The 25,354-nt window shown below is 36.8% G+C and overlaps 1 protein-coding gene across 2 annotated transcripts in view; it reads right to left on the bottom strand.

Annotated features, from left to right (window-relative positions):
• PHKB (phosphorylase kinase regulatory subunit beta) overlaps nucleotides 1-25,354 on the bottom strand; it is a 223,515-nt gene that overhangs the window by 131,883 nt on the left and 66,278 nt on the right. For both annotated transcript variants that reach the window (XM_081273845.1, XM_081273844.1), the window contains exon 7: nucleotides 15,135-15,250. In XM_081273845.1, the coding sequence (XP_081129971.1) occupies nucleotides 15,135-15,250 (116 nt within the window). The remainder of the gene's footprint in view (nucleotides 1-15,134; nucleotides 15,251-25,354) is intronic.

The following is a 25,354-nucleotide window of genomic DNA, read 5'->3' as shown; positions in this document are numbered from 1 at the left end:
CTCCTCACCCTATGAATCAGCCTCCTTATATCAGAGAAAACATTTGGCATTTGTTTTTTGTTTTGTTGTTGTTGTTTTTGGAATTGGCTTACTTCACTTACAATGATATTCTCCAACTCCTGCAAATGCCATGATTTTATTCTTTTAATGCTGAGTAACATTCTATTGTGTACATATATATCAGTTTCTTTATCCATTCATCTATTGAAGGTCATCTAGGTTACTTCCACACTTGGGTTATTGTGAATTGTGCTGGTATAAACATTAATGTGGCTACCTCACTGTATTAAGCTGAAGTCCTTTGGTATAGACCAAGAAGTGGGATAGTTGGGTCAAATAGTGGTTCCATTCCAAATTTTTCAAGGAATCTCCATACTGCTTTTCATATTGGTTGCACCAATTTGCAGTCCCACCAGCAATGTATGAGTGTGCCTTTCCCCCACATCCTCGCCAACATTTATTGTTGTTTCTATTCTTTTTTTTTTTTTTTAATTTTAATTTTTTTTTTTTTTAGTTCTTGGCGGACACAACATCTTTGTTGGTATGTGGTGCTGAGGATCGAACCGGGGGCGCACGCATGCCAGTCGAGCGCGCTACCGCTTGAGCCACATCCCCAGCCCCTGTTGTTTCTATTCTTAATAGCTGCCATTCTGACTGAAGTGAGATGAAGTCTTAGAGTAGTTTTGATTTGCATTTCTCTAATTGCTAGAGATGATGAACAATTTTTCATATATTATCATCTCCTGAGAAGTGACTGTTCAGGCCTTTGGCCCATTTATTGATTGGGTTATTTGGGTTTTTTTGGTGTTTAGCTTTTTGCATTCTTTATATATACTAGATATTAGTGCTCTATCTGATGTATAAGGGGGAAAATTTTGCTCCCAAGATATAGGCTCTCTATTCACCTCACTGATTGTTTCATTTTCTGAGAAGAAAGTTTTTAGTTTGAATTCATCACTTTATTGATTCTTAATTTTAATTCTGTGCTATAGTAGTCTTATTAAGGAAGCTGGGGCCTAATCCTACATGATGGAGATTAGGAACTACTTTTTCTTTTATTAGATGCAGGGTTTCTGGCTTAATTCCTAGGTTCTTGATCCACTTTGAGTTGATTTTTGTGCATGGTGAAAGATAGTGCATTTTGTGTTTTTTTTTTAGTTAGTTAGTTTGTTTTTTGAGAGAGAGAGAGAGAGAGACAGAGAGAGAGAGAGAGAGAGAGAGAGAGAGAGAGAATTTTTTAATATTTATTTTTTAGTTTTCGGCGGACATAACATTTTTGTTTGTATGCGGTGCTAAGGGTCGAACCCGGACTGCACGCATGCCAGGCAAGCGCGCTACCACTTGAGCCACATCCCCAGCCCGATAGTGCATTTTGTTGCATGTGGATTTCCAGTTTTCCTAGCAACATTTGTTGAAGAGGCTATCTTTTCTTTTTCTTTTTATTTTTTTTTATTAGTTGTTCAAAACATTACATACTTCTTGATATATCATATTTCACACTTTGATTCAAGTGGGTTATGAACTCCCATTTTTACCCCGTATACAGATTGTAGAATCACATCAGTTACACTTCCACTGATTTACATATTGACATACTCATGTCTGTTGTATTCTGCTGCATTTCCTATCCTCTACTATCCCCCTTCCCCTCCCCTCCCCTCTTCTCTCTCTACCCCCTCTACTGTAATTCATCTCTCCCCCTTGTATTATTTTTCCCTTTCCCCTCACTTCCTCTTGTATGTAATTTTGTATGTTTTTGGCAACTTTGTCTAATATAAGATAACTGTAATTTGGTCTCTGTGTCCTCTATTCTGTACCATTGGTCTACCAGTCTATTTTGGTGCCAATACCATGCTGTTTTTGTTACTATTGCTCTGTAGTGTAGTTTAAGGTCTGGTATAGTGATGCTACTGGCTTACTCTTCTTGATAAGAATCGCTTTAGCTATTCTGGGTCTCATATTTTTACAAATGAATTTCATGACTGCTCTTTCCATTTCTATGAGGAATGCCTTTGGGATTTTGACTGGAATTGCACTAGATCTCTATACTGCTTTTGATAATATGGTCATTTTGATAATATTAATTCTGCCATTCTAAGAGCAAGGTAGGTCTTTCCATCTTCTAAGGTCTTCTTTGATTTCTTTCTTTAGCATTCTATAGTTTTCATCATAGAGGTCTTTCACCTCTTTTGCTGATTCCCAAGCATTTTTTTTTTTTTTGAGGCTATTGCAAATGGGCTAATTTTCCTCATTTCCCTTTCAGAGGATTTGTCACTGATGTACAGAAATGCCTTTGATTTATGGGTGTTGATTTTATATACTGCTACTTTGCTGAATTCATTTGCTAGTTTTATAAGTATTTGAGTGGAACTTTTTGGGTCTTCTAGGTATAGAATCATATCATCAGCAAATAGTGCCAATTTGAGTTCTTCTTTTCCTATGTGTATCCCTTTACTTTCTTTTGTCTCTCTAATTGCTATGGCCAGTTTTTCAAGAACTATGTTAAATAGAAGTGGTGAAAGTGGGCATTCCTGTCTTATTTCAGTTTTTAGAGGGAATGTCTTCAATTCTTCTCCATTTAGAATGATGTTAGCCTGGGGCTTAGCATAGACAGCCTTTAGGATATTGAGATATGTTCCTGTTGTCCTTAATTTGTATACTGTTTTGAACATAAAAGGTGCTATATTTTGTAGAATGCTTTTTCTGCATTTATTGAGATGATCATATGATTCTTATCTTTAAGTGTATTAATGTGATGAATTACATTTATTAATTTTCAAATGTTGAACCCACCTTGCATCCCTGGGATGAATCCCACTTGATTGAGGTGCACTGTCTTTTTAGTATGCTTTTGTATTCAATTCACCAGAATTTTATTGAGAATTTTTGCATCTATGTTCATTAGAGATATTTGTCTAAAGTTTTGTTTCTTTGATGTGTCTTTGCCTGGTTTTGGGATCAGGGTGATATTTGCCTAATTGGAAGTGCTCCCTATTTTTCTATTTCATGAAATAAATTGGAGAGTATTGGTATTAGTTCTTCTTTAAAGGTCTTGTAAGAACTTGGCTGTGTATAAATCCAGTTCTGAGCTTTTCTTGGTTGGTAGACTTGTGATGGCATCTTGTATCTCATCGCTTGATATTGGTCTTTTTAAATTGTATATATCATCCTGATTCAATTTGGGCAAATCATATGACTTAAGAAACTTGTTGCACCTTCAATATTTCCTATTTTATTGGAGTACAAGTTTTCAAATACTTTAGTAATATGAGTTGTCTCTCTCCTTTCTCTTCATTAGTGTAGCTAAGGGTCTGTCAATTTTATTTTTTCAAAGAACCAACTTTTTGTTTTGTCAATTTTTCAATTGTTTCTTTTGTTTCAATTTCATTGATTTCAACTCTAATTTTAATTAGTTCCTGTCTTCTACTGCTTTTGATGTTGATTTGTTCTTCTTTTTCTAGGGCTTAGAGATGTAATGTTAGGCCATTTATTTGTTGGCTTTTTTTTTTTAAGGAATGAATTTCACGCAATGAACTTTCCTCTTAATATTGCTTTCATAGTGTCCCAGAGATTTAAATATGTTGTGTCAGTATTCTCATTTACCTCCAAAAAACTTGTGATTTCCTTGATGTCCTTTGCAACCCCCTGTTCATTCATTAGCATATTATTTAGTCTCCAGGTGTTGAAGTAATCTTTTTTATTTATTTTGTCATTGATTTCTATTTTCAGTCCATTATGATCTAATAGAATGCAGGGTATTATCTCTACTCTTTTGTATTTGCTAAGAGTTGGTTTATGGTATATTATATGGTCTATTTTAGAGAAGAATCCATGTGCTGCTAAGAGAGTGTACTCGCTTGTTGAAGGATGAAATATTCTATATATGTCAGTTAAGTCTAAGTTATTGATAGTATTATTAGGTTATATAGTTTTTTTGTTCAGCTTTTGTTTGGAAGATCGATCCAATGTTGAAAGAAGTGTGTTAAAAGTCACCCGAGATTATTGTGTTGACTCTTGAACTTGAGAAGAATTTTGGTTGATGAACATAGATGCTCCACTGTTTGGACATATATATTTATAATTGTTATGTTTTGTTAGTATATGGTTCTCTTGAGCAATATGAAATGTTCTTATTTATTGCCTCAAGATAATTAACTTTAGGTTGAAGTCTACTTTATATAATACAAGGATGGAAACCCCTGCTTGCTTCCACAGTCCATGTGAGTGGTATGATTTTTCCCAAACTTTCACCTTCAGTCTGTGTATGTCTTTTCTTATCAAATGAGTCTCCTGGAGGCAGCATATTGTTGGGTCTTTTTTTAAATCCAATCTGCTAGTCTACGTCTTTTGATTGGTGAGTTTAGGCTATTCTATTATTGAGATATGATTTGTATTCCCAGTCACTTTTGTTTGTTATTTAACTTGACTTGGTTTCTTCTTTGGTTAGTTTTTAATTTAGTGTAATACCTCCCTCTGCTGATTTTCATTGTTGTTTTCCATTTCCTCTTCATGGAATATTGTGCCAAGTATGTTTTGTAGTGCCAGTTTTCCAGCTATAAATTCTTTTAACTGTTGTTTATCATGGAAGGTTTTTATTTTATCATCAAATCTAAAGCTTAGTTTTGCTGGATACAAGATTCTTGGTTGGCATCTATTTTCCTTCAGAGTTTGATATATGTTGTTCCAGGATCTTTCAGCTTTCAGGGTCTGGGTTCAAAAGTCTGCAGTTTTCCTTACTGCAGACTTTTCAACCTGATTCCTTTCTTTTGTGGCTTTTAAGATTCTCTCTTTATTCTGTATGTTGGGCATTTTCATTATAATGTGCCTTGGTATGGATCTGTTGTGATTTTGTACATTTGGCATCCTTCTTGAATTTGGTTTTCCAATTGATTTTTCATGTTTGGAAAGTTTTCTGATATTATTTCATTGAATAAATTGTTCATTCCTTTGGTTTGCAACTCTGTGCCCTCCTTTATCCCAATAACTCTTAAACTTGGTCTTTTTAAGATATCCCATATTTCTTGAATGTTCTGTACCATATTACCTGTGTAGTCTACATTCTACTAACCTTCTTCATTAGAAGAATAAATATATAGGGTAAAGATGATAATGCCTAGGACACACAGCACTAGAAGGGAAGACACACGAACAACATGAAAAGACAAGGGAAGAAAGTGCCCCAAACAAATCAAGATACCACATTATTAGAATCCATGGCCAGCATGGCAGAAGAAATTATAGAGAAGGAGTTTAAGATGTACATGATTAAAATGTTTTGTGAATTAAAGGATGATATAAGAGAGCAAATACAGGCAGTAAAAGATCATTTCCACAAAGAGCTACATAAACAAATACAGGCAGCAAAAGATTACTTCAATAGGGAGACAAAGGTTCTAAAAAACAAACAGGAATCCTTGAAATGAAAGAAACAATAAACCAAATTAAAAGTTCAATTGAAAGCATCACCAACAGAGTAGACCACTTGGAAGACAGGACCTCAGACAATGAAGACAAAATATATTCTTATTGTGGTCCTGTAGGGTTCCAATACCTCTCCTTTGTGAGGAAGAACAATGTTAAAAGATCCCAATGTAAACAATATACCACCTATAAACAACTTGTTGCTATTGGGACATTTATACTTTGGTCACAATGTACAGAAATGTTGAATTTGATTATTATCTATAATATAATCAGTAAGTTTGTAAAAGGGTTTACAGTTTCTGATGATGGAGAATGAACTGGGAGTGAGGCGTAGGATGATGTGCTGGGAGGCAGGATGTGAGGATATAGATCTAGTATATCTTAGGAAGAGTGAAATAAATCTAATGAAGAAAGTTAGTAGCAGGGGAATAGACAAGAGTAATTTTGGGTAGACAAGTGTGTGGAAAGACAGTGGAGTACATAAAAGAAACACACATATGTATTAAGAAAAATAAAGGGAGAGGGGGATCCAACATGGCCGCCGGCGAGGAAGCAGCGATTCCAATGTCTCCACATTAACGGGATCAGAAAGACCCATTGGAACAGCGGCAGTTTACCTACTGAGGAACTTCTAGCAAAATTCCGTGAAGAGGAGACCTGCTGGGAATTGGTAGGTTTATTAGAAGTGTCAGTTTATCCCAGACAAGTGGATCTTGGCCGGCCACGCGGGCGCGGAGGTCCAGTCTCGCAGCCACCAGCCGCTTCAGAAAGCGGACGGAGGCCCCGAGCGGCGCGGCCCGCCGGAACCCGCAGACGGCACCCGCCACCTCGCTGTCCTGAGAGGCCCCACTCTCGCTCAGCGAACGGCCACTCCACCTGCCCGGATCTTAGCCACGCGGCCGCAGCTGCCCGGCTCTACCGGCAGCCCGGCGCAGCGAGAAGTGTCCCCGCCTGGCCCAGCAGACAGCCCATGTCCTCCTGGCTCTACTAACAGCCCCGCCCACCCGGCGAACGGCTCCCCCCCCGAGACAGCGTGAAGGGAATCTAACCAACCCTTTACGAAATAGCGAACTGGGAACTAAAACCAGAGATTGTGTCAGACCAGAGACAAGCCAGTTCCACCCGTCCCTTCGGACACTCCGGCAAGGAGCCAGGGGCCCGCCATAGCAGAGAGGGGAAGTCACCAAAGTTCGGCCAAAGAGATTCCTTCCCAGCGGAATCTACTTTAGCAGGTGTGTGACTCCCACCCACATCAGATACAAACAACCGGAAAACTTCAAAATCTCTCCGTGGGCGTGACCCTAAGGGCCAAAGGACTCTCGACCCCCAATTCCCCCTACTGCCAGTGACGAGGGCGTTACTGTAGGGGCAGAGGGAAGCAGAGAAGATTCCCCACCCCCAAATCCCCCAACCGCGAACTGAGAGGGTGTGACGGTAGGGGCGGAAGGAAACAGAGGACACTCCAGACCCCCAACTCCTCCTACCGCCAGCAGTGTGGTTGTGACTGTAGGGGCTGAGGGAAGTAGAGGGGATCCTAGACCCCCAACTCCTATTACCACCAGCAGCGACACCAACGGTCTTAGCTGCCAGATTACGAAGGTGTGCCCACCAAAGGGGTCCGGAAAAATTAAACAATTGACTCCCAGACTACAGCTCCACAGCACTGGGGCTTAGATGAATGACAACGAGAGTGCTCAGTAGTTAGGGAAATAGAGCACTCGGTGGGGCTGAAAGTGTAACCAAATCCTTGGGGAACTGCCTCCGGTGACCAGGACACCTGGCTGGCTGGCAGGAGGAAGGGAAGGAGGGGCCGTAGAAGTGAAACGGCTCTGGACCAACAGGATTGAGAGACTCCCAGAAACCGCCTTACAGGGATTGCTGTTGACACATTGAGGGCAAAACTCAGCCCGGAGGGCACAGCTTTGCCTACGGGAAGAGAAGAAAATGGATCTCTAAGACCTAATTTTATTTCCTATTTCATTTTAACTTTTTCTCTCCCTTTTCCCTCTCTCTCTCCCCTTCCAAGTTTTACGGCTCTTTCCATTCTCCTCTATGCTATCTATCTCCCTCTCCTTCTTTCTTTTCAAGAGCACCTACCTTCCCCTTCTCCCCAACTTTCATCCCAAGCATTACATCCTACATTTCGCGTAACTGCCTAAATACAAATAGGTGTGCGCCCTTCCCCCGCGCCTGCAAGGTAGCCGGACCTGCAACCCACCAGCAGGTCAGGCCCAGCAACCTGGGAGTGGCAGAGCCGCCCCACGCGCCTGCAAGGTAGGCGCACCTGCTACCAACCAGCAGAACAGGCCCAGCGGCCTGCCGATGTGGTAGACACATCGCCCCAATTGGAGGAGGAGCAGAGCCCCTGCCCGCCTGTGCAGGAGACATTGCAACTATACAAGAGTAATACAAATATATAGGGGGAAAATTCAACAACACAACAGTCTCAGTAAGCAGAAAGAAACGCGAACAGTATGAAGAGACAAGGAAAGAAAGGACCACAAGCAATGCAGGTCAACTCAACGTTAGAAGAGGTAATTACTGCAGCAGATGGAATGTCAGATAAAGAATTCAGGAGATACATGCTTCAGATGATCTGGAGTCTCAAGGAAAACATTAGACAGCAAAATCAGACAATGAAAGATCTCTTCAACAATGAAATACATAAACAAATCCAGGAAGCAAAAGACCAAACTATACAGGGAGATAGAAGTTATAAAAAACAAACCAACAGAAATCCTAGAAAGGCAGGAAGTAATAAACCAACTTAAAAACTCAATTGAGAATACTACCAGCAGAGTAGAACACTTAGAAGATAGAACGTCAGACAATGAAGACAAAGTATTTCAACTTGAAAAGAACATAGACAGCTCAGCAAGACAGTTAAGAAACCATGAGCAGAACATCCAAGAGATATGGGATAACATAAAGAGACCAAACTTAAGAGTCATTGGGATACAGGAAGGCACAGAGCTCCAAACCAAAGGAATGAGCAATCTATTCAATGAAATAATACGAGAAAACTTCCCAGACTTGAAGAATGAGACAGAATCCCAAATCCTAGAAGCCTACAGGACGCCGAATGTGCATAATCATAAGAGATCCACACCTAGACACATTATAATGAAGATGCCCAACATACAGAATAAGGAGAGAATTTTAAAAGCTACAAGAGAAAGGAAACAGATACATTTAGGGGTAAACCAATCAGGATAACAGCTGATCTCTCAACACAGACTTTGAAAGCTAGAAGATCCTGGAATAACATATTTCAAACACTGAAAGAAAATGGGTTCCAACCAAGAACTGTGTATCCAGCAAAATTGAGCTTCAAGATGGAAGATGAAATTAAAACCTTCCACGATAAACAAAAGTTAAAAGAATTTGCAGCTAGAAAACCATCTCTCCAAAAAATCCTCAGCAAAATATTACAGGAAGAGGAAATGGAAAATAACAATGAAAACCAACAGTGGGAGGTAGGACAGTAAAGGGGGGAAAATAATCAAAGAGGAAAACAAACCATATTCAGTAACATAAATAAACAAATATGGCTGGAAGGATAACCCACATCTCAATAATAACCCTAAATGTTAATGGCTTAAACTCACCAATTAAGAGACACAGGCTAGTAGAATGGATCACAAAACATGACCCAACAATATGCTGCCTACAGGAGACGCATTTGATAGGAAAAGACATACATAGACTGAAGGTGAAAGGTTGGGAAAAATCATATCACTCATATGGACTTCGGAAACAAGCAGGAGTGTCCATACTCATATCAAATAAAACAGATTTCAAGCCAAAGTTAATCAAAAGGGATAAAGAGGGACACTACATACTGCTCAAGGGAACCATACAGCAACAAGACATAACAATCATAAATATATATGCCCCAAACAATGGTGCAGCTATGTTCATCAAACAAACTCTTCTCAAGTTCAAGAGTCTAATAGACCACCATACAATAATCATGGGAGACTTCAACACACCTCTCTCACCACTGGACAGATCTTCCAAACAAAAGTTGAATAAGGAAACTATAGAACTCAATAACACAATTAACAACCTAGACTTAATTGACATATATAGAATATACCACCCAACATCAAGCAGTTACACTGTTTTCTCAGCAGCACATGGATCCTTCTCAAAAATAGATCATATATTATGTCACAGGGCAACTCTTAGACAATATAAAGGAGTAGAGATAATACCATGCATCTTATCTGACCATAATGGAATGAAACTGAAAATCAACAATAAAAGAAGGAAGGAAAAATCATGCATCACTTGGAGAATGAACAACAGGTTACTGAATGATCAATGGGTTATAGAAGACATTAAGGAGGAAATTAAAAAATTCTTAGAGATAAATGAAAACACAGACACAACATATCGGAATCTATGGGACACATTGAAAGCAGTTCTAAGAGGAAAATTCATTGCATGGAGTTCATTCCTTAAAAAAAGAAAAAACCAACAAATAAATGATCTCATACTTCATTTCAAAATCCTAGAAAAAGAAGAGCAAAATAACAGCAAAAGAAGTAGAAGGCAAGAAATAATTAAAATCAGAGCTGAAATTAATGAAATCGAAACAAAAGAAACAATTGAAAAAATTGATAAAACTAAAAGTTGGTTCTTTGAAAAAATAAATAAGATCGACAGACCCTTAGCCATGCTAACGAAGAGAAGAAGAGAGAGAACTCAAATTACTAGCATACAGGATGAAAAAGGCAATATCACAACAGACACTTCAGAAATACAGAAGATAATCAGAAATTATTTTGAATCCTTATACTCCAATAAAATAGAAGATAGTGAAAGCATCGATAAATTTCTTAAGTCATATGATCTGCCCAGATTGAGTCAGGAGGATATAGACAACCTAAACAGACCAATATCAATTGAGGAAATAGAAGAAACCATCAAAAGATTACCAACTAAGAAAAGCCCAGGACCGGATGGGTATACAGCAGAGTTTTACAAAACCTTTAAAGAGGAACTAATACCAATACTTTTCAAGCTATTTCAGGAAATAGAAAAAGAGGGAGAACTTCCAAATTCATTCTACGAGGCCAACATCACCCTGATTCCTAAACCAGACAAAGACACTTCAAAGAAAGAAAACTACAGACCTAGATCTCTAATGAACCTAGACGCAAAAATCCTCAATAAACTTCTGGCGAATCGGATACAAAATCATATCAAAAAAATTGTACACCATGATCAAGTAGGATTCATCCCTGGGATGCAAGGCTGGTTCAATATACGGAAATCAATAAATGTTATCCACCACATCAATAGACTTAAAAATAAGAACCATATGATCATCTCGATAGATGCAGAAAAAGCATTCGACAAAGTACAGCATCCCTTTTTGTTCAAAACTCACAAAAAAATAGGGATAACAGGAACATACCTCAACATTGTAAAAGCAATCTACGCTAAGCCCCAGGGTAGCATCATTCTGAATGGAGAAAAATTGAAGGCATTCCCATTAAAATCTGGAACAAGACAGGGATGCCCTCTCTCACCACTTCTGTTCAACATAGTTCTCGAAACACTGGCCAGAGCAATTAGACGAAAGAAATTAAAGGCATAAAAATAGGAAAAGAAGAACTTAAATTATCACTATTTGCAGATGACATGATTCTATACCTAGCAGACCCAAAAGGGTCTACAAAGAAACTATTAGAGCTAATAAATGAATTCAGCAAAGTGGCAGGATATAAAATCAACACGCATAAATCAAAGGTATTCCTGTATATCAGCGACAAACCCTCTGAAATGGAAATGAGGATAACCACTCCATTCACAATATCCTCAAAAACAATAAAACACTTGGGAATCAACCTAACAAAAGAGGTAAAATACTTATACAATGAAAACTACAGAACCCTAAAGAGAGAAGTAGAAGAAGATCTTAGAAGATGGAAAAATATACCCTGTTCATGGATAGGCAGAACTAACATCATCAAAATGGCGATATTACCAAAAGTTCTCTATAGGTTTAATGCAATGCCAATCAAAATCCCAATGGCATTTCTTGTAGAAATAGAGAAAGCAATCATGAAATTCATATGGAAAAATAAAAGACCCAGAATAGCAAAAACAATGCTAAGCAGGAAGTGTGAATCAGGTGGTATAGCGATACCAGACTTCAAACTATACTACAGAGCAATAGTAACAAAAACAGCATGGTATTGGTACCAAAACAGGCAGGTGGACCAATGGTACAGAATAGAGGACACAGAAACCAACCCACAAAACTACAACTTTCTTATATTTGATAAAGGGGCTAAAAGCATGCAATGGAGGAAGGATAGCATCTTCAACAAATGGTGCTGGGAAAACTGGAAATCCATATGCAACAAAATGAAACTGAATCCCTTTCTCTCGCCATGCACAAAAGTTAAATCAAAATGGATCAAGCAGCTTGATATCAAACCAGAGACAAGGCATCTGATAGAAGAAAAAGTTGGCTACGACCTACACACTGTGGGGTTGGGCTCCAAATTCCTCAATAGGACACCCATAGCACAAGAATTAATATCTAGAATCAACAAATGGGACTTGCTCAAACTAAAATGTTTTTTCTCAGCAAAAGAAACAATAAGAGAGGTAAATAGGGAGCCAACATCATGGGAACAAATTTTTACTCATCACACTTCAGACAGAGCCCTAATTTCCAGAGTATACAAAGAACTCAAAAAATTAGACAATAAGATAACAAATAACCCAATCAACAAATGGGCCAAGGACCTAAACAGACACTTCTCAGAGGAGGACATACAATCAATCAGCAAGTACATGAAAAAATGCTCACCATCGCTAGAAGTCAGAGAAATGCAAATCAAAACCACCCTAAGATATCATCTCACTCCAGTAAGATTGGCAGCCATTAAGAAGTCAAACAACAACAAGTGCTGGCGAGGATGTGGGGAAAAGGGTACACTTGTACATTGTTGCAACCAATTTGGAAAGCAGTATGGAGATTTCTTGGAAAGCTGGGAATGGAACCACCATTTCAGCTATTCCCCTTCTGGGTCTATTCCCTAAAGACCTAAAAACAGCATGCTACAGGCACACTGCTACATCGATGTTCATAGCAGTACAATTCACAATAGCAAGACTGTGGAAGCAACCTAGATGCCCTTCAATATACGAATGGATAAAAAAAAAAATGTGGCATTTATACACAATGGAGTATTACTCTGCATTAAAAAATGACAAAATTATAGAATTTGGAGGGAAATGGATGGCATTAGAGCAGATTATGCTAAGTGAAGCTAGCCAATCCCTAAAAAACAAATGCCAAATGTCCTCTTTGATATAAGGAGAGTAACTAAGAACAGAGTAGGGAAGAAGAGCATGAGAAGATGACTAACATTAAACAGGGATGAGAGGTGGGAGGGACAGGGAGAGAGAAGGGAAATTGCTTGGAAATGGAAGGAGACCCTCAGTTTATACAAAATTATATACAAGAGGAAGTGAGGGGAAAGGGAAAAATAATACAAGGGGGAGAAATGAATTACAGTAGAGGGGGTAGAGAGAGAAGAGGGGAGGGGAGGGGAGGGAGGATAGTAGAGGATAGAAAAGGCAGCAGAATACAACAGACACTAGTATGGCAATATGTAAATCAGTGGAAGTGTAACTGATGTGACTCTGCAATCTGTATACGGGGTAAAAATGGGAGTTCATAACCCATTTGAATCAAAGTGTGAAATACGATATATCAAGAACTATGTAATGTTTTGAACAACCAATAAAAAAATTAAAAAAAAAGAAAAATAAAGGATGTTAAAATAGTAAAAATTGGAAGAAAAAAGAACGTAAAAGAAAAAAAAAAGGCATGTACAGCACAACTATAAAATGCTATTCAGATGTCCCAGTCCTCAAAATCCTAATTCATGCAAAGTACTTGGTTTCATATATGTTGGGGATGTGAGGGCATGAGAACAGAGGGGGTAAAGAAAGAGAGAAAAAAAAATCTCAAAGGAAGAAACCAGGATTGTTAATTGTTTTGGTTGGAGATCAGTATGTTTCTACTTCCCTTCTCATCCAATAGCTGGAACTGTCTGTTGTTAGCTGGTATCTCTGCCCTCAAGATGGTGAAGGTCACCAGGGTGGGAAGGCTGGTCCTGGTGCAGGGTACCTGAAATGACGTATAGCACCCACCAGTCCCTGAAGGAGACTGCACCTCAAGGGTCTCTTTTTGAGTCCACTTGTATGACTTGAAGGCCCTGTCCTATCTCCCTATCTTGCCTAAAGATTTACCAGTTCCTGGTCTCTCTGTTAGTCTCCAAACTGTTGCACCCTCTCTCTTACTAATTCCCAATTAAGGGACCTCTCTCTCTGGAGCTCCCATGGGTGATGCCCTGGTCCCACTGCATACCCATCCCACTGAGAGCTGTTTTGTGTTGTATTGTTACTGTTCTGGGTTACCATCTGCTGGGGAGAGTGGGGAGTTGGAAACCAGGTACCTGGCCAGCTAGAGTTCAAATCTGGGCATTGTTCCCACCAAAGATGGTAAGGAAGGTGACCCAAGATGGAGGCAGGCTGCTTCCAGCTGGGGTATCAGGTCGGGTAGGGGGAGCCAGGTGATGGCTGTTGTGCAATATTTTCAGAAATGAGCTCTGTGGTGTGTAGTGTTGTGGCCTTTGGCTGTCTTCAGAGCTTGTGTGATGTCCTCAGGTGTAGGCAGATTACTGTGCATAGGGGACTATGGCAGTAGCTGCAGAATCACAAGATGGAGGTGACGGGGGAGCCCCCCTCAGTTGGTAAATGGGGGTCAACAGGGGAGTGGCAGCCAGAGTTCTGTGGGTGGGTATCAGCTGAGTGTCCTGTATGGGAGAAGAGCAGTGTCTGGGAGTTCTGCTCAGGTGCTGATATGGTGATCCTGCTAAGGCACTCAGGAGTCCTGCATGGGTTAGTAGTCAGGAATTGGGTATCGGGAATCGGAAGTCCTGCTTTAATGCAGATGCCCAGAACCCTGCGCCTGGGCACAGCACTGGTGATTTCTGTGCAACAGCAGCTGTGTAGGGGTCTTTTATCACTCTCAGAGAAGCAGTATTCCCACTAGTTGAGACCTGGATTATGGAGCAACACAGAATGCTGTCTCCCCCTGGCCCACTATCTTGGATCCTCTAGAGCTACTTCTTAACACTATTAAGTAAATAAACTACTATTATTATTAATAGTAAATAAACTACCTAACATGAGTTGTCAGCAACTGCTTACTCAAACATACTAAACTATAGTTCAAGGTGTTGATCAGAACTCTTATAGAAGACACTGAATAAGATTTACTGAAGGGTATAAGAATCTGTGGTTAGAATGAAATTCAGGTTTTTAACACAAAAGGGAATTTCAAATGCAATGTGCATGTATCTGGTGTTTGAAAACTTTAATATATTTGACATTTCATGTAACATAATTTCAAAGACAATAAAATGACTTGGTTGAACAAAAAGGCAAGCTGTGGATTAAGAGTAAATGCTGAAATGCATGGACTAACACATTGGAAGGTTGGGAAAGGTGCCCTGCTCCTTTCTTGAAATTCATTAATGGGACTCTAATTTACACAGAATCTACAGCTTAAATCCATTGCTTTGATTTTTACTCATATTCAATTTCCATATATCTAAACAACAAAAACAAGCAAACAACAACAATAAAAAACACCCTCAGAATTGGGAAATTACCTTGAATGTAGCTCTGTGCTGCCATTATTATATTTGCTTCCTCTTTCCCAAATACCAAAGTCAGGAACACGGTAAACTCTTTCTACACAAAATACAAGGTTTTGAATAAAAGAGACCTAAAAGAAAACAAATGAAATATAAGGACACATGCAATAACAGGATCTTTAGATACTGACAAGAATAATTAAGATACCATTTGAAATTTAAATACATACCTGCTCCCAACATATTTTTTTTTTTTTAAGAGAGAGTGGGAGAGAGTGGGAGAGAGAGAGAGAATTTTTTTTTTAATATTTATTTTTTAGTTCTCGGCGGACACAACATCTTTGTTTGTATGTGGTGCTGAGGATTGAACCCGGGCCGCACGCATGCCAGGCGAGCGCGCTACCGCTTGAGCCACATCCCCAGCTCCCCCAACATATTTTTTAACATGCTGAAATTCTTGAGAGTATTACATTACTATGTATCCTCTAGTATACTTGGTTTTTCTAACATAAAGCTTACATTCAGTGAGAACCTAATATTAACAACACAGAAATAAAATATAAGTACTTTCAATGCTCCAACTGTAATTCTTTAATGATTTATCTATTATTGCTTATGAGGACTGTGTATCTTAAGAACTAGGTAAAATATAAAGCATTGTTTTTATACTAGAGAATATTTGAAGTCTAATATGTCCATATTAAATGTTAAATACATTGAAAACTTTGTTGTATTCCATTGTTGTACAAAATGCTAGTACCTCCTTGGATCAACTTGGAGTCTTGAGTCTATTGATTCTCCTAGAGTCTAATCTTCCTGCTTTTTCTATAGCTGCAAGTACTTTTGGTTATAAACTAAAAGCTCCCATATAGATTTCAGATATCAGCTTAAGTTTATACTCTCAAAACTAACTATGAAATGAAGATTATGGTCAGTTCTTATTTAATAAAGGTTTATTCATTTTAATAAAGCCAATTTCTTAAGTGGGCTATGGGTTCTAACCACAGGGTTTTAAATTTGGTTTCCATGTATATGGTTCAATACGACAAACTGAATAAATGCACCTGTCTTTCATCACAAGATCCTTTTGAGGTGGCAATATACACCTCCAACCTCCACATACATAATTAATATAATGTATATACTTTAAGAATGAAACAATAATAAATCTCAAAACCAAGACAAGGATCCACCAGCAGTCGAGAAGCTTTGAGAAATCACAGGAAGAAGGAAAACAGATGGGAAGGAATCAGTAGAGAAATTAGAGCAGAGGAAAGCACAGCCACTCAAAAATAATTCTTCCTTGTTCTCTAGGTCCTCCAAAAAATCTCTAAACTCAGAGTCAAAAAAACACATTAATCAAGAGTTGATAAGGCTGGGCACAGCGGCGCACACCTATAATCCCAGCAATTTGGGATTTTGAGGCAGTAGGGTCCTAAGTTCAAAGCCAGCCTCAGCAACTTAGCAAGGCCCTAAGCAACTCAGTGAGAACTTGTCTCAAAATAAAAAATTTAAAAAAGGGCTGCAGATGTGACTCAGGGTTAAGCATCCCTGGGTTCAATATCTGGTACCAAAAAAAAAAAAAAAAAAGTTGATAAGGAAGTAGTCCCCATTTCCTCAGCTACCGACATCACATTCTCCAGTTGTTTCCCATCTTCCTGACTCCAACTCTTCTTGCTTTCATCCATACCAGTGGGCATTCTTCAAAGCTGTCTTGTCCCTCTTCTTTCCATATACAAATGTACCTCTCCCTGAAGTAAACTCAGTCATTATCAAGGTTTCAACTAATGATAGTGGTATAAGAATCAAAATTTACAGCATAAACACAGAGGCAAGAACAGTGATGTGGACGACCTAGTTCACTCTCAGTTATACAATGGCCTCTCTGGGTGACATATGGTAAACTAACCTCACTCAGTTCTGGTTTCTATAAAATTAAATAAACGATTGTATGTATTTAATGCATATTTACAATTTATCAATTTTCCCATTCTAGTCCTGAATATTTATAATACATACATTTGCTTCTATCTCCAATTATGAAGTTTTTCTCCCTAGATGTCTTACTAAAACAACATGTCCTGAACTCTTCCATTTGGAAGTATTTCTCAATTTTGCTTTTCTCCATAAGACTGCTTGCTTTCCAGGCTCTCAGTCTAGAAATCTTGATCTATTAAAAAAAAATTTATAAGAGATCACTCATTTGGACTGAGGTCCTACAGTAGGCCCAAAATACCAGCCCAAACAAGAATGAAGTCACTTTTTCCAACTGCTACCTTATCAAAGTAAACTCTTAGACCAGTTTTAAAGCACCAAAACCAACCAACCAACCACCAACAACAACAAAAGGCAGAAAACATGAGATTCAAACCAACCAACAGAAGAGGCCCTGTTTACCGGAATTGGCCTGATAAGGAAATCTCCTGTTTTAATCTTACAACTAACTTTGAAACACAATCTGATACTTTTGCTTTCTTCAATGCTTTTATGCCTATAAAGCCAACCTGCTCTGTTGAGTTCAGGAAGCACTTTTTCTAAATCTTTGGAAGAGATACTCTCCAATTTGTGAATCATTAATGAAAGCCAATTAGATCTTTAACTGAATTTGTATTTTTTTTTAACAAACTATGTATCCTTTCATCCCTGTATTCACCCAGCAACAAAGGTCTAATATATTTTCTATCACCTCTTCTGTCAAAAAGCTTCATGAATCTTTTTTTTTAAAGAATTTTTTAATATTTATTTTTTAGTTTTCGTCGGACACAACATCTTTGTTTGTATGTGGTGCTGAGGATCGAACCCAGGCCACACGCATGCCAGGTGAGCACGCTACTGCTTGAGCCACATCCCCAGCCCAGCTTCATGAATCTTGACAGTGTAATGACATTCACATGACATTAATAATGCTCCATAATCTGTCCACCCTGACATCCTATGCCTCTATTTATTTCATTATCCTCTGACAGATAGTCTGGATTCCATTTGGGTTGGTTGGCATTAATTTTGCTCATTTCTAACCTTGAATTATTTTTCTATGAATTTTCCTTCAATCCTAGTTCAAGAGGAGGGAGTTATATTAACACTCATTCTTCTTAGAGCAATACTATAGCTCTTATTTTTATTTCAGTATTCCCCCTCACCTCTCAGGTCAAAATATTAATGTGCAGATTATGGGGTTCTGACAAAAACCCTGCTTGGATTATTACATAATATATTTAAACAATATTACCTTTCTTTTCTTTTTTCTCTAACAGTATTACCTTTCTTTTTTCTTTTTTTCTCTAACAGTATTACCTTTCTTTTCTCTCTCTCTCTCTCTCTTGGTACTATGGATCAATCCACAGGGCATTTTACTACTGAGCTACACCTCGAATCCTTCATTTTTATTTTTTATTTTGAGACAGGGTATCATTAGGCTGCCCAAGCTGGCCTTGAACCCGCAATCCTTCTACTTTTCAGACTACCAACTAGCTGGAATTATGGATGGGTGTGTGCCATGGTACACAAGCACATACATCACATTTTTCAATTTAAAAAAATGAAATCTAAAAAAAAATCTAAAATGAAATCTAAAAAGTAGCAAAGGTTTTTACAAATAGGAAACTGTAGACCCATAATTTCCAAATTTAGAAATGAAAATTTCTTGTATATTCAACAAAAAGAATACCATGTTTCATTATGGACCTGCAGAAATTTAAGATTACTGTTTGTACTTATGTCTTGTTGTAGAAAGCCTTCCCTATCTGGAAGTCAGAAAGATATTATATAGTCTACTCTATAATAGTCATTTTCAAGGTATGATACAGAAACCATAGGGCCCATAACCTCAAAATTATTAATTATCATTCTCTCACAAATGGAAAGTGAGTTTTCTAGAGGCTACACGGTATGTGATATTGCAAAAGACTGAAGGCAAAAGTAGATTATGAGATCCACATCTTCTAGTGAGTCAGAAATGAGAGATTTCCAAAAATGTAGAGCAATAACTCTCTTTTCACTCAATTACTTTTACTTTGGAAAACAGCTATTTTCATAAAAACATAGTATTTTACAGTAGCATGTAATGGATTATTTTAAAATTTACAAAAATAATGAATCCTTAATTTCTAATACAGTAACTATTAATAAATATAAATATACACAAAACAAAAATAAGCATATAGGAACAAACTAAAGCTTGATGGGGTTCTCGAAATATTAAGAATATTAGGGGATCCTGAGATCACAAAGTTTCAATACCATTATTCTAAAAGTATAAACTTTTACCTCTCAAAATCCAAACTTTCTATGTAAAAAGAAGCATTTGATGTCATTTAAAAAAAAATGGAGCACCATTTATTGCAGTCTATCTTACTGCTCTTAAAAGCTTACACTATCATAAATCAAGCTTCATATATGTATGTAGTGGAATGTATGTGCACATATTAACTGTTTCTGGACCCTAAATTCTATTCCACTCTATGTTTATCACTGTACAAATATTACATTGTTTCATTTCATTTACTGTTGACATGTGGTAGGTTTTATATCTGGTAAAGTGAGTTTCCTTTCATTTCCTTCATATTTTTACTTCTCCAAAATGGTCTTGTGTATTTCACAGTACACTCTTCTATACAAAGTTAAAGATCATTTTGTCAAGTTCCATTAAAATTTAGAATTTCTATGGACATTTTATTGAAGTTTGATATAAATATGAAGAGAACTGACATTTTCAAAACATTATACCATCCTGAATATTAACATGATTTACACTAATATATATATTTTGGTTTTCTTTTTTATAATTCTGTCCATTTGCTAGTAAGGTTCATATATACTGGGTAGAATATTTAAAATTATAATTAATTTTTAATTGGTAATTGCCACTGAACTCCACATATTGATCATGTATCATTGCAGTTGAACTTGTTAAAATTAGTTTATCTGAGAATCAACTTGGATTTAGTGTGTAAGCAATATCATCACTAGAAATTATAACATTCATTTCTGCTGTTCCTGTCTAGGTTATCTGTACTATATTAAACATAAATTTATATAATTTGTCCTTTTCCTGATCCGGGAATTTAAAAAGTCTGCTTCTTATAACTGTTGTAGACTTTTTTATAGGTACACATTTTGAGATTAAGTAAATTTCACCTTATTCTCAAATATTCAAGAATACTTTTCATGAAGTGAGAATGGATTTTCATTAAACAGTCAGGTGTGGTGGTGCATGCCTGTAATCCCAGTGACTCAAGAGCTTCAGGATTGCAAGGTCAAAGCCAGGCTAAGCAATTTAGTGAGGCCCTAAGCAACTTAGTGAGACCCTGTCCCAAAACAAAATAAAATAAATAATAAAAGGGCTGGGTATATGGCTCAGTGGCTAGTTGCCCCTAGGTTCAGTCCATGGTACCAAAAAAAAAAAAAAAAAAAAAAGAAAGTTTTCATCACACACCTTTTTTGTAACTAATAAGGTGATCATATGGTTTTTCTCCCTTAATTTGTTACAGTGATAAATTATAGTAATGGGTTTTCTCACTTTAAATAAGCCTTACATTTCTAGACTAAAATACTTGGTTTTGGCACATGATACTAGTGATTGATCACCAATATCCCACTATGTTTCTTACTAATAGAAGCCTGATTTTAACTTTACAAGAATCCACAGCAGCAGGAATGGTTATGTGACTTAAGTTCTGAAACTGATGAGAAGTCAGTAAGAAGTCAATGGATCAAGTTTCTAGGAATGTTTTATGAGCCTCTTCTTCTTTCTTAGTTCTTACTTATCAGTGTAGACATGATACCTAGAGGAACAGTAGCTATTATAAAATTATTTGAATAAATATCTCATGTTAAAGACAGTGGAGCAAGAGAAGAGGATTCTCTATTCTTGGTGGCACTGATTACTTGCTATTTAAGCCCAGGACTTCCCACTTCCAGAATTTTGGGTGAATGAAATAAAATCTTTACTTGCTGAAGTTACAATTGTTAGGGTTTCTTTTATTTGTAGCCATATGCAATGTTAAGTGACACTTCAACCATGACTCATTCAGATTTTCAATGTCATCCCCTTCTTCTGTTAGATTCAGTTTGCAAAAAAATTAAGGATCTTAACATTTTCCATCCAATCAATCAAAAGCAATTTGTCATTCTCTATAACATCATGTATTTGAATTTACTGCACTGAATCTATTCATTTTTCTATTTAGAAGTCAGGGCTTTTGTCAACTTCCCCTACTACAATAAAATTTCTAGAAGGCAGGGATCTTTGTCTTCATCAGTCTTTTTCTCTAGTATCTAGAACAGTAATTTCCACACGGCAGAGGCTAAGTAAGTTTGTTAAATGAGCAAAGGAATACATAAAAATGATAAAAAAGAATATAAGTGAGATTGGTATAAAACTTGACGTTTTCATACTAAATATGTCAAGTTTTATAAAACTATATTAAGCTCATAAAATTTATTGTTGCACTTTCTCTGTTTAATGAAGTAGGAGCTACCTGTTCCTTTAAGCATTGATAAAATTTGCCTAGAAAAAAAGCTGGAATTGTTCTTTTTTTCTTTAAAGAAAATTATGATGAAGGGGAGGCCTAAGATTTTTCGACTAATGTGTTACTTTTTGACTAAAGATTCTTTTTTTTTTTTAAAGAGAGAGAGAGAGAGAGAGAGAGAGAGAGAGAGAGAATGAATTTTATTTATTTTTTAGTTTTTTCGGCGGACACAACATCTTTGTTTGTATGTGGTGCTGAGGATCGAACCCGGGCCGCACGCATGCCAGGCGAGCGCGCTACCGCTTGAGCCATATCTCCAGCCAGACTAAAGATTCTTAATGGGATAAAAACTGGTTCTTGGGGTGGTAAAGGAAGGAACAACAAAAACAAACAACAAAAATGAGTGAGACATTACAATCACATACAGCTTTCCAAAGTTCTGACAAAATCTTTGATCTGATAAAATCTTATTCCTTATACTTTGCCGCAGTCTGGCTGGGGCCCCTTTGGCTGTGGCTGTCAACAATACTTAATTTGACAAATTAAAATGTGAATTTAAATAGTTTTCTCCTCCTTGGTACCTATAATAACAAAAAGGTTTAAAAAACTATTATAGCTCTATGTCATTTTCTTCAAATATTTATTTTCTAGTTGTAGGTGGACACAATACCTTCATTTTTATGTGGTGCTGAGGACTGAACCCAGTGCCCCACGTGTGCTAGGCAAGTGTTCCACCACTGAGCCACAACTCCAGCCCTATGTCATTTTAAAAATTTCTTCATATATCAGTTTTGGTAACTCCATTAGTTTGCTTGAGATGCCATATGATATATCATGGAGTGGGTGGCTTAAATGACAGAATTGATTGTCTCACAGTTCTTAAATTCAGATGTCCAAGACATAGTGTCAACAGGTTTAATTTTTTTCTAAAGCCTCTCTCCTTAGCTTAAGGATGGTTATCCTCTTCCTACTTTGTCCTCACAAGATTACCCTTCTATGACCAAATGCCTCTATATCTTCTTCCCATGTCCAAGGACACCAGTCAGATTATATTAGCTCTCATCCAAGGACCTTATTTTAATCTTCTTATCTCTTTAAAGGCCCTACTTTACAAACTACATCTGTATCTAAATACAGTCATCTTTTGCAGTCTTCAACATAAAAACATTGGGGGTAAATAATTCAGTCTGTAATGGAATTTATGTTTTTTTTTCTAGAACATTTGAATAGTTTTAAAACTTACTGTGGCATAATTTATGTTTATTAAATTCTACCTATTTGAATTAATTTTTAGTTATGTTCTTCTTTTCCTTGATATTTATCTATTTAATTATTACTTTTCTGCTTGTCAACTCTTTAAAGAAGTTGGTATGTATTATTAACTTTTAAACTTTATATTTTATGACATTATTCCTAGTTTTTATTTTTATTACTTCCTTTTACTTGCTTTATGTTTACTAAAGTTATAATATACTCATTGAAAAAAAAGCTGCCCTAAACCAAATTTTTTTTTTAATATTTATTTTTTAGTTCTCGGCGGACACAACATCTTTGTTTATATGTGGTGCTGAGGATCGAACCCGGGCCGCACGCACGCCAGGCGAGCGCACTACCGCTTGAGCCACATCCCCAGCCCCCCTAAACCAAATTTGAGGCCTGGTTTAAGAGGCTCCTCTTCTTCAACAATGAATCAATACCCCAATTCCCTTATCATCTCCCACACTATGGACTTCTACCTTAATTACCTCAGGGCCAAATACCTTATAACTTGGGACAGTCCAATACACTGAATCTCAAAATAAGCATTTAAATTAGCTAACCACAGGAAGAACAAAAACCTTGCTCGCCCCACCCTCCTCTCACACACAAACCATTCCCCATAGCTGCAGCTCCTTACTCACTATTTAACCTGTCCTCTGATAAATTCCCTGGGTAGCCATATAAGATGGCTTTGTCTCATTCAGAACTGTAAATAACAAAGAATTGTGCATTTAATCTAATGATGATAACTATACAGTTTATCACTGTTTTTGTTTCCAGCTATCAAAAAAATCCCTTAAATATTATAAAGCACAGATGCATCAAATTAATTCCATCAGGTTATTAGGGACCTATGCACCTTTCATCTAGCTTTATATGGATTTTTTTTTGTGGTATCATTTTTTATCTATTCTGCAAGAAACTTATTTTCTTCAATTCAGATTGTCAGTCATCATCTCTCCAAATAGAGCCTTTTCCAAATTCCATGTATTCTGAAATTGGTGTGTATATATTTATACATCTGACAGAATGTTTTGACATTATTGAATGCTTTGATATTATTGAAGAAAATGCCACCCCTATCCTGAAACAATGAAAATTTGCAGGCATAAACCCTAGGGATGTTAAAATCAAACAATGCATCTTTTCTCAGCTAAAATGTACCTTGACTTCTTCTAAAAACAGTAAATTAGTTTGTCCATAGGGAGGAGTTATTCTTCTACTTCTGCTATACTGCAGCACATAACAAATTTTTGTATTCAATACTAAAGAACTTTCATCCAGGGATTAAGAATTCAGGAAAAATATGGAGAATTTATGTCTTCCTACTAAATAATTACAAACTTTGCCATATCCAAGATACTTCAACTAATTGATAATACTAGCTTCTTTTTTACTGTGGTGGTGGCTCAGTGGTAGATCACTTGCCTAGCATGTGTGAGGCACTGGGTTCAATTCTCAGCACTGTATACAAATAAATAAAATAAAGACCCATTGACAACTAAAAAAAAAGTATTAAAATAAATAACATTGGACACCAAAAAAAAAAAAAAACTAAAGTAACATGTGGATATTCAATAATAAAAAAAGTTTAGAAAAGAAAATATTCTCAATGATTATTGGTAACCAAGCAAATGTTTGAATACCAACTTTGGCACTTAATCTTTTCAGTGACTTCATTCCCACAGCAGTTGAGAATTTGCAGTTAACATAGTAACAGAGTCAAAAATACATGGATGATACAGAGAAATGACTAAGGAACGATTAAAGAGATAACTTCGGTCACTAGAAATACTTTTCTGTCATTCTGGAATATTAATGGTTCTCTTCTGTTTCATTCTTAACAAAAAATACAGAAGACATATAAGAACCACTTAATTAGGAAAGGCAATTGTTCAAAATTTTAGTTACTTGCAGAAGTTCCTGCTTTCCTCTTACATTAATTTGGAATAATTATGAAAGTCAAATTTAATCCTATAATTAGAGAATGATAGCTCAAAATTTGCTTTGAAGCTAAAGGTAACAATATATATTGGTTTGACCAAGACAAATAAATTCTGCTTCACAAGTCACTTTACTGTCTAACTATGTCTAAGTGCAAATATAATGGTAACATAAATGCATTATTATGAACAGTTACTAATACTGTATTCATTCCTTATCACTTGTTACACACACAGGTGAACTCATACAAAGCAATGAGCATTTTATGTATTTTAAATAACTATTTCAGCTATAAGAGAAGTGGCCATTCCAAGCTTACTATGTGTCTCATGAAATTATAAATTTTCCTATCTGTTTTATTCAGTAATAATTAATTTTTTAGAAGATGGCTGACACTATTTTTTAAAAACATCTATAACCAACATACTGCAGGCTCAATTTTTCTTAACTCTTTCAGTTATAATATTAACCTGAAAGCAGACACCAATGTGACAACAATTAAAAACTAGGAGTAAATATTTATGTGTAGAAAACATTTTTATTTGGTTAACAAAAATAGAA

This window comes from Spermophilus citellus (assembly GCF_964194105.1).
Source record: "Spermophilus citellus genome assembly, chromosome: 18".
Lineage (NCBI taxonomy): Eukaryota > Metazoa > Chordata > Mammalia > Rodentia > Sciuridae > Spermophilus > Spermophilus citellus.
This window is presented reverse-complemented; position numbering and strand designations above follow the sequence as displayed.